Source organism: Benincasa hispida, chromosome 5, assembly GCF_009727055.1.
Source record: "Benincasa hispida cultivar B227 chromosome 5, ASM972705v1, whole genome shotgun sequence".
Classification (NCBI taxonomy): domain Eukaryota; kingdom Viridiplantae; phylum Streptophyta; class Magnoliopsida; order Cucurbitales; family Cucurbitaceae; genus Benincasa; species Benincasa hispida.
Window position 1 is genome coordinate 913,186 of NC_052353.1, and position 10,354 is coordinate 923,539.

General features: G+C 29.3%; 1 protein-coding gene across 1 annotated transcript; it reads left to right on the forward strand.

The window, feature by feature from the left end:
- Positions 1–1,394: 1,394 nt before the first annotated feature.
- LOC120077865 (mogroside IE synthase-like) lies at positions 1,395–9,214 on the forward strand. Its single transcript, XM_039031948.1, has 3 exons — positions 1,395–2,142; positions 2,225–2,497; positions 8,524–9,214. The coding sequence occupies exons 1-3, from the start codon at positions 1,489–1,491 to the stop codon at positions 8,977–8,979; spliced, it is 1,383 nt and encodes a 460-aa protein (XP_038887876.1). The 5' UTR covers positions 1,395–1,488; the 3' UTR covers positions 8,980–9,214.
- Positions 9,215–10,354: the final 1,140 nt, after the last annotated feature.

A 10,354-nucleotide genomic window follows, 5' to 3' on the forward strand; every position in this document is an offset into this window, starting at 1 on the left:
TCCCGCTTCCGCTCAAAGTCCCTTCATAGGGCTCTTTCAATGGGGACATTAGAAAATGCTTCCGCACATGTTTTTTCTATATGATTTTTATTCCTTTCATTTGAGTAATTGTCAGATGACATGTTTTCACTTATTTGCTTTGGATCATTTTCTTTGTAAATGTTTTATTTAGGATCTCAATTAAATGTTTTAGTTATTGAATTTATTATTAAATTAATATTTTAGTTTAGAATTGTTACTTATGTTTTCACTGAATTTACGTTATAATGGTCAAAATGTTTGAATGAGAATGTGCATTATATGTAAAGGCCCTTGTCTGAGTACTCGAAAGATTAACTATAAACTAACACCTCTAAAAGATTGAGGCCTCATTGTTCAAGACCACGTACTTTATAAATTTTGTTATAATTAAGTTCTTATTGTGATAAATATTGTTAAAAAAATTTAATGAGATTTCCTATAAATCTATATTGATAAACTATATTAAATAGTTTGTTTATAAATTATAAAGTGTAAGTCGTATATTTTATATTATATCTCTAAATTTATATTTTATTTTATTTTATGTATTAATTTTTTTAAAAGAAAACTAAAATTATATATAAAAATCAAGATTTTCTTTTGGATGAAGTGAGAGGCTCAAACTTTTTTGACCTCTTAATCAATAATATATATAATTTATACTGGTCAAACTATCCTCATATTAACAAAATTATGATATTAAATTTCATCAATGTGTTAGCATTTTCACATTTTCATAGGTTCGACATCAAATAAAAGGTGAGTCGTTATTCTACTATATTCTAGAGAAAATCATAACATATATCAGTAATAAAAATATAATATAATTATAAACATATTAACTTGGGTTAAAAAACGTAAAATATTTATTTGCAATTCAAATTAGTTTTTCCTTGTAATTTTTCTAGAAATATCTTGTCAATATTTATATTCAAATTGATCCTACAAAGTATTAAATTTCCATCAACATGTCGATATTTTCATGTTTTCTTGAATTTGATATCAACTTGGGAGGTAAATTGATATTTTCGTTATATCATTGAAAAATCAACCAAACATAATAATTAAACAATAAAATATCATTAATATAATTATAATATAAAAAATAGTGATAAAATATTTATTTACAAATTTAAATTTATTTTTAAAACCCATCAAAATTAAAATTTTATCGGCATAAAGATATTCCTAAAATTAGGATGATGATATTTACATCGACATTTATAGTTTATTTATTGATTCTATCACATCAATACGCACATTTTAAACCTTTTGCAAAGTCATGGTTATCCTCTTTTACCTTTTTTTTTTTTTTTTTTTTTTGCGAATCTTAAATTTATATTAAAAATAAATCGAATGTCAACTAGAATATTAATTGCATGTCTTCTTCTTCCTTTGGCCACTCTCCACTTTCCTCTACACCTAAAACTTCGGACACAGAGAGAGAAATAAACTGTTTCCGTTTCAATGGCGGACGCCACTGTCAAAAACAACCGCACACCTCATATCCTCGCGATCCCCTACCCAGCGCAGGGCCACATCAGTCCGTTGCTCCAATTCTCGAAGCGCCTGCAGAAAAAAGGAGCCAAAGTTAGCCTCGTCACAACCAAATTCATCGCTCGCACTTCTCACTCCATTTCTTCTTCTTTCCCTCTCCTCACCATCTCCGACGGCCACGACGACGGCGGTATCGACTCCGCTGAGAGCATCCAGAGCTACCTCGATTCCCTCCGTCGATTTGGATCTGAGTCGCTGCGGGAGGTTCTACAGCAGCTCTCCTCCTCTGCTTCCCCTGTCAATTGCGTCATCTACGATGGCTTCCTCTCTTGGGTTCTAAATGTCGCGAACGAGTTCGAGATTGGAAAGGCGGTGTTCTTCACTCAATCTTGTGCCGTCGCGGACATTTATTACCATGTTTACAAAGGATTAGTCGAGTTACCTCTTCCGGATAAAGAGATTGAAATTCCTGGTTTGCCGCCGCTGAAACCGCCGGAATTTCCGTCGTTTATATATCAATTAGGAACATATCCAGCGTATTACGATGTGATTGTGAATCAGTACGCCAACATCCATAAAGCGGATTGGATTTTCTGGAACACATTTTACGAATTGGAGCGAGAGGTAATTGAAATTCGTTACTCAATCGGTGAAATCGACTTCGAATTTTGGAGTAATTTGGTTGTAATGATGATTGTTATTTTAGGTTTTGGAGTGTTTGAAGAGAATATGGCCAGCGATTAGGACGGTCGGACCGAGTATTCCTTCAGCATTCTTGGACGGACGGATTGAAGATGACAGAGACTACGGGCTCAGCTTCTTCAATCCGAACGGCGATGCTAGTCTGAAGTGGCTTGACGGCCGCCGGAAAGGGTCGGTGGTTTTTGTGTCGTTTGGGAGTTTAGGGGCGGTGTCGGTAAAGCAAATGGAGGAGACGGCCAACTGCTTGAAGAACTGTAAATGCCAATTTTTGTGGGTGGTAATCTCTCGATCATTCTTTCTATTTTATTTTTTTCTTTTTGAAAGTTCTTTCTAATTTTCTTTTTAGATATGTTATTTTAAATTTTGGTTTAATTTCTATTTTGGTTCTTCAAATTAGAATTTTGTTCTATTTTAGACTATAAATTTTCACAAACCTCCATTTGAATTAGGGGTTAACCCAGGTTGAAAGACTTTTTATCCCCAACTCAATTATTTAAATTTCTTCGATCTAAACCACTCTTATTAAAAAATGAACCCAACCCAATCCAACTATAAAATATTTGGGTTGGATTGAGTTGGTTCAGATTAATCGGGCCATTTGTTTAAAAAAAATTTCTAAAAAGAAGCATAATGTAAATATGTAAAAATCTTATTTAATTATTTTCATATATTAAATTCAAATTAACAACTCAATTTTAATTTATAGTTTGGTTAATCAATTTTTTCGGGTCATCGGGTTTTTTGAACACCCCTAGTTTGAATCACTAAACTTCAAAAAAAATATTTATTTTGGTTCTTATTAATAAGAGAGTATGTTAACTTTTGTCTTTCATTTGATTCAAGAAAATTTAAGAAATGATTTTAAGTCATGTGATTTGAAATTCGTGAAATGATTATAAATTAATTATTTGTTTGGAATGAGAAAGATTTGAAATTGATATATTTAAAATTTTGTGTTTGGGTGTAATATGAAAAGAAAAGAAAGTTGAATTTACTAATATATATTTTTAACTATGATATGTTAATTGAAAAGTAGAATTTGACTAGGTTAATTCAAGCATTGTTTAGTAATCATTTCGTTTTTTGTTTTAATTTTTAAAGAACTAAGTCTATTTCCTCCCAATTTCTTCCAATGATTTGTATCTTTCGTTAAGTACGATGGTTGAATTTTTAGTCAAATTTTAAAAACAAAAACAACTTTTTTTAGTCTTCAAAATTTAGTTTGGTTTTTTAAACTATTGGTAAAAGTAGATAATAAAGGAAGAAATTTGAAGGTGAAAAATAATATCTATAGGCTTAATTTTCAAAAATAAAAACAAAATGGTTACAAAATAAAAGCAAAGTAATTTACTTTCAAATCTCATGAAATCCTGTAAACATGAGTATTTTAGCCAGGAAAGTTTTCTTTAAGTCAAATGGGATTTGAAATCATTTGGATTTTAAAATCATTTCATTTCTTGGAATACCAAACAATGGAATTCATTTGCAATCTATTATGAATTGAAATCCCTTAAAATCATGAAGTTCCAAACGGGTCATTAAAGATAAAATCCGTTTAATGATGAAATTGTATCTAGCATGAGTTGAACAAAGACGAAGGTGACGTAAAATATCAATAACTAATATGTCAAAATAGTGAACAAACAAAATCTTAAATGTAAAATATAACTTTTGAGATCTCATATAAAAAATCACGTTGCCATCTAAGCGAAGGTGCTGGTTAGAGGCCTCGTGGCTCAAACATATGAATCATGGAGATGATAGACAACCTTGAGCTTGAACATGTCTTGAAAGTGACTTGTGAGAAAAATGATGATTATTATGGATATGGAAAAACAGTGAGAGAGATTCAGATTGGGAAGGAGAGAATTTTGAGTGGTTATAGGAATTTTTTTAAGGGGGAGAAATATGTCAGATATGAGAGAAGTAATTAAAGGTTGAGAAAGAAAGGACTTGGGAAGAGACATTCTTGGGTAGAGAAGAGACGATGGACAACAAATTAATTTCTTTTTTTTCTTATAATAAAAATAAAATAAAATAAAAAGACAAGAATGTTAGAGATGTCTATTTCTCTCACGGAGATGAGCTCCACATAGACTATGACACAATTCAGCTTTATTTATTTATTATAATAAATTAATGTTATGTTGTTCTTATTAGTAAATTTCAAAATATATCGATTAGTAGTCTAGATCATGAATATGTTTGAATTTAATATTCAAATTTATATTATATATATGAATAATTTGATTAGTAATTATATCATTTTACTAGAAAATTAGAGCATTTATCTTTAAATTCAAATTGTTTTTCTTTTAAACTAATCATATAAAAAAAACTTAGTGAGAAATTTAACTATTTAATTAAGTTTTTTTTTTTATTTGGGTTGATTGATTTTTTAAAAAAATTAAATGGGAGAAAATTTTCGACAATTAATTTGATCTCTACAAATTTTTCATGAAGAATTTCTGCCTCAATCCTCGAAGGAAATTTCACGAAATTGGGAAGTTAGGACCGGGATGGAGAAGCCTTCTCCATCCCGGGCTCCACCATGGACATCTTTAGTTGAAAGGTGGATTTATAGAGACAAGAGATGGTGGTATTGATGTATTGAAAAGTGAGGAGTAGATTTAAACGAGGATAGAAAAGAGAGAACTAATTGAAGAGAGAGAAAAAAGTGGAATTGAAAAGAGAGATTGCTAATTTGATTTTTTTTTTTTTTTTTTCAATGTGAAAATGAAAAGGGGAATTTAAACGAGGTGAGAAAGATAAAAAGAAAATGATAATATACAAAATAAAGGGTGAAGGTTGGGTTTAAAGGGAGTTTGAAACTTCATGCTAATGATATTTATTTTTATTTTATTTTCCACTTAAGAAAAAAAAAAAAAAAAAAAGCAATGAAAACGCGTGGATGCCAAAAGAAAAACGAGGAGATAAAAGAAAAGGAGAAAAAAAAACTTGTGATAAAAGGAAAAAAAATGAGGAGTGGGTTTTGAAGTGAAAAAAAAAAAGATAAAAAGATGTAGATTGTTAAAGACTCGTTTGATAATTATTTTGTTTTGAAAATTAAATCTATAGACGTTAATTTTACTTCTAAATTTCTTTTTTTGTTATCTATCTTTTACCTATAGTTTAAAAAATTAAGCCAAGTTTTGGAATTAAAAAAAAAAGTAGCTTTTAAAAAGTTATTTTTGTTTTTAGAATTTGGTTAAGAATTTAACCATTATACTTAATATTTATGCAAATTATTGTAAGAAAAAGAGAAGTAGACTTAATTTTCAAAAAAACAAAAACAAAAAACCAAATGGTTACTAAATGAGGCATTTACTTTTTGTTTTTGTTTTTAAAAAATAAGTTTATAAGCACTATTTCTACCTCTAAATTTTTTCATTTATCTACTTTTTACCAATAGTTTAAAAAAACAAGCCAAAATTTGAAAAAAAAAACACTTTTAAATTTTTTTTTTTTTTGGTTTTTAGAATTTGGCTAAGAGTTCAATCATTGTACTAAAGGAAGATTCAACTCATTTAAGAAATAGAGAGGAAAGAGGCTTAATTTTCAAAAATAAAAAACAAAAAACGAAGTGATTATCAAACCTAACTTAAATAAGTAGGATTTTATGTGATTTTATTTAAATATATATATATATATATATAATCAAAGTTTATTATTATTTCAAAGTTATTCTTAAATTTTCATAAGTAAATATAGTTCAATAATAATTGGTATGATACGGTTATTCTTAAATTATTATTATTATTATTATTATTATTTTAAAAAAAATGAGAATAGGAAAATATAACAGCCATCACATCTATGTTTTTACTTTACATTATTTATTATTATTGTTGTTGTTGTTACGTGTATTTGCACTTTGGATTATGAAGCACAAACATAGATACGGTTACACAATATGGATACGACGATTCATCAATTTCTAAAAAACTAAGATACGAATACATCTAAGAATATATCATTTTTTATATTTTTTTAATATATATATTTCTAAAAAAGAAGATACTGATACATTGAAATTACATTTTCTTTTTCTTAAAAAAAATCTATGATATAGATAAATTTAGCATAAGTTAATAACAGAAAAGTGCTCGTATTACAAAGAAGAAGAAGAAAGAAGAAGAAGAAGATTAGAGGGAGAAGTATGAAGATAAACAAAGAATTTCTTTTCAAATGGTTTATATTTTGGTAGACTTTGTGGAGACTCAAATGTGAAGATAAAGATAAGAGGATTCTACGGTTTGGTCTTTTATTTATTTTTTTCCTTTTAGTTTTGGACTCGAGTAGTAATCTTTTTAAATAGGTTGCCCAATTTTAGATTGAGAAAGATTCGATGAGTTGTTTGTCTTTTTTTCTTTAAAAAAAGTACTCGTAGAAATAGATACGTCAAATCGCATGTCAGATATGTATCTGAAAGTATCGATATTTGATACGTGTTTGATATGGATTTGTTGTCTTACATGAAGTATCTGTTCTTTGTAGACTGACTTTGGAGAATAGTGAGTTTTATTTTTTATTCTTTTGCGTCTGAGGAATGTGCCGTGGGCTACGGTGCAGGCCACTCATTTGTCCTTTTTTTTCCCTCTTCTTTTTGTAAGTTCTAAATTCTTTGAAATTTTAGTTTTTTTTTTTCCTTCTTTTAATTTGTTCAGAATATTTATTTTTTTATATAATTTAATTTTCATATTTATATTTTGTACTTTATTCATGTGTAATCTCTTTTATTTTTTTTTGGTTGCATGTAACTTTTTATTTATTTTATTTTAGGTACTTATTATCTTCTCATTTTATTGTATTGGTATGATATAAAAAATACATTAAATTAATCGGTCTTAATCCTTATTTGTTTTTATAAAAGAACTAATGATAGACTTTAGAAAATTTGAAAATCTTGTTTTTTAAATTCTTGAAATGAGTAGTTGATTCTTTGGAAATTTGAAATCCATCCCTGACATGTTTTCACTAAAACTTTAATATGTTCTTTTATGTTCCATTATTATGCTTCTTAAGTGGTTATTGTTGTTTGTTTTTATAATGTTTTCCTTAAGGTGATTTTTATATCTAATTTAATATTTTTTCTAATACTTTACATTTTTTAAACCCCTTTAAAAAAAAAAAAAAGTTCTTTGCAAAGTCGTTTAAATTGCATTTGGGTGCTTTTGAACATCTAAAAGCTTCTGTATTATTTCAAAAAGTTTTCTAACTTTTTTTTCCTAAGAATTTGGTTTTAAGACTATTTTCTCTTTAAAAAAGTTAGTACGGCGTACTCCAAAAATATTTAGGAGTCCGATTTTTTAGAATTTTTTAAATCATAATCTTTAGGAGTATGAGATTGGATACTAAGAAAAAATGAATTTAATTAATTTTTACTTTTTAGAAAAAAAAATCCTTTATTAATAGACTATTCCTATAGTGGATTTCAGAAATTTTCTCAAATTTTTTAGGTAAATTTGTTGTTTTTTTTTTATAAAATCTTATATAACAACATTAATGGATGGTCTTCATTTATTTTATGATCGTGATTACAAATATTGAAAAAATGAGGGGTAAAATAAGACTTTTTTAAAAAACATTTTTAATTCAAGATTTAAAATGTGACCACCATTTTTGAAAACATGTATTATAGGGTGCTAACACCTTCCATAAACCCAAGTGACTTTTGAACTTAACTCTAATTTTCGCTAACAATTTTAATTTTTTTTAATTAAAGTTTATTTTATTTCAATGTCTAATTACACCATAAAAAGAATTGATGGCGACTTCTTTCTTTTTTTTTAAAAAAAAAAAAAAAAAATTCCTTTTAAGGACACCAGCCACTCCATGTCATCTCAAGTATGTGGCCGCAAGCATTCTTCATAATTCCAAAATATATCTACATTGTGTCATTTTTGCAAGAAAATTATTATTATTATTTAATTAATTTTTACAAAAGTGATTAAATTTAAAAGAGATATACTTCGGTGCATTCTAGAGTGTATATATCTTTGTGCAACCCCACTCCAAGGAACAAGTTTAAAGAAAATTAAAAAAGAAAAACAATTTGACAAGTGGTAAACCATGGTTTGACAATGAATTGGATTTGGACAATTTAGAGTGTACAGATTAAAATATATTAAAACTGAAGGAAAGACGATGAAATTCAAAGTACATTAACCAAAACTCTATTGACTAACAATGGTGATCTAAGAACTTTGGAACCTCTTTTGAAATGTTGTAATCTATTAGTCAATGGGTTTGATTCATTGAATCCTCTTAATTTCACTCGAAAGAACATGATTTCAAATGCAGGTCAGGACATCGGAGGCGGCGAAGCTTCCGAGAGATTTTATGGCAGAGACAAAAGAGAGAGGGCTCGTGGTTTCGTGGTGCCGGCAATTGGAGGTTTTGGCGCATGAAGCGATCGGATGCTTCGTGACACACTGTGGCTGGAACTCCACATTGGAGGCAATCTGTTTGGGAGTTCCCATGGTGGCAGTGCCGGGATGGACCGACCAGACTACGAATGCCAAGTTTATCACCGACGTTTGGAAAGTGGGCGTCAAAGCTCCGGCCGACAGCGGCGGTGTTGTGGGACGAGAAGCTCTGTTGCAAGGCATAGAGGAAGTGATGGGGGAAGAAAAAGGCGGTGAGATTAGAGAAAATGCTGTCGTATGGAAGGCATCGGCCCTAAAGGCATTTGAGGCTGGTGGAAGCTTCGATGGGGTTGTCGATGAATTTCTTGCCAAAATTAGTAGTCGCTTTTAGCTTTTGTTCTTTGTTCTTTAGGATCAACATTAGATGAAGACTTCACATATGTCGATCAACTTTCATTTTCTGAACTTTTGTTGCAATGTGTCTGTTTTGAGGACTAAATTGTTGTGTAACTTTATTTCAATTTCAAACTTTTCTTCTTCGTGTTATGTTAACTTTATTTTCGAATTCTATAACATATTTGTAAGACTTTTACCTATTGAATGAACTTGGGTCAGTGTTTGAGATATTTTGTTTGTTATTACCTACAAGTCAATTTGACTAATAATATTCTAAATGAATATATATATATATATACATTTAAAATAGTTTTTCTCTTTTGCAAAAATAGCCCTATACTGATGCCAAATTGAATCGTCGATAGATACTGGCTATAATGATGCCAAAACAATGTTGTCGACATAATACAACTGCTGACGATACATTGTAATGTCGGCAGAGGCGGGTTATTTCGAAACTAGAAGTGTGACATCAACATAAGACAACTGTCGTCAGTAAATATTGACGTCTACAGTTCTTTGATACACCGATGCAAGACAATACCGTCGGTAGATAAGAATTGTCGACGCCCAATATGTTTGCCGGTGTGTAACTTTCCTATGTCGATGCTACACATTCAGCGTCGTCATAGGTTCAAATTGACGATTCAGTTCTATGTGTCAATAGAACCCGCGTACGCTAATGCCTACCCATTTGCCATTAGCAATGTCTATCCCGAAGGCCAATTGGCATCGACATAGGTTATGCCAATAATTTTTCAATCTACGCTTATGTTTTTTGTATCAGAAAAAGTTTTGATTCTTGTACGGGTAAGTCATTAGTCAAAGGTACACTAGAAACTCCATACTCTTGTATATTATCAAGCTTTTCACTTTACAACTAAATTAAGCATTGAAGTGTGTGTAATTTGACAACAAACTAGTGTTTATTTCTTTTTTATTGTAGGACATTCGTACTATTTGCCTAAAAATATATATAATTTTACCGCTGATTCAATTTTCAAAATCAATAGTGTAAATATATATACACACGGTAACAACCTACATATTTGAATAAGAGGATTTTTCACCAAAGTGACAAACAAAAGATTTAAGCTTCATTTGGTAACCATTTAGGTCCCGTTGGTTTTTTATTTTTGTTTCTAAAAATTAAGCCTATAGACATTACTTCTCCTTTTAAATTTCTTTCTTAGTTATTTACCTTTTACCAATTGTTTAAGAAACCAAGCCAAAATTTGAAAACTAAAAAAATAGCTTTTGAAAACTTGTTTTTGTTATTGGAATTTGGCTAAAAATTCAACCATTGTACTCGATAAAGATGCAAATCATGGTAAAAAAAATGGGAGGAAATGGGCTTAATTTTAAAAAAC

Bases quoted from the DNA above. Each gene is read 5' to 3' on its own strand.
- LOC120077865 (XM_039031948.1), top strand. From the start codon at position 1,489: ATGGCGGACGCCACTGTCAAAAACAACCGCACACCTCATATCCTCGCG. The intron at 2,143-2,224 runs GTAATTGAAATT...TTGTTATTTTAG, and splicing joins TTTACGAATTGGAGCGAGAG to GTTTTGGAGTGTTTGAAGAG. The intron at 2,498-8,523 runs GTAATCTCTCGA...TTTCAAATGCAG, and splicing joins AATGCCAATTTTTGTGGGTG to GTCAGGACATCGGAGGCGGC.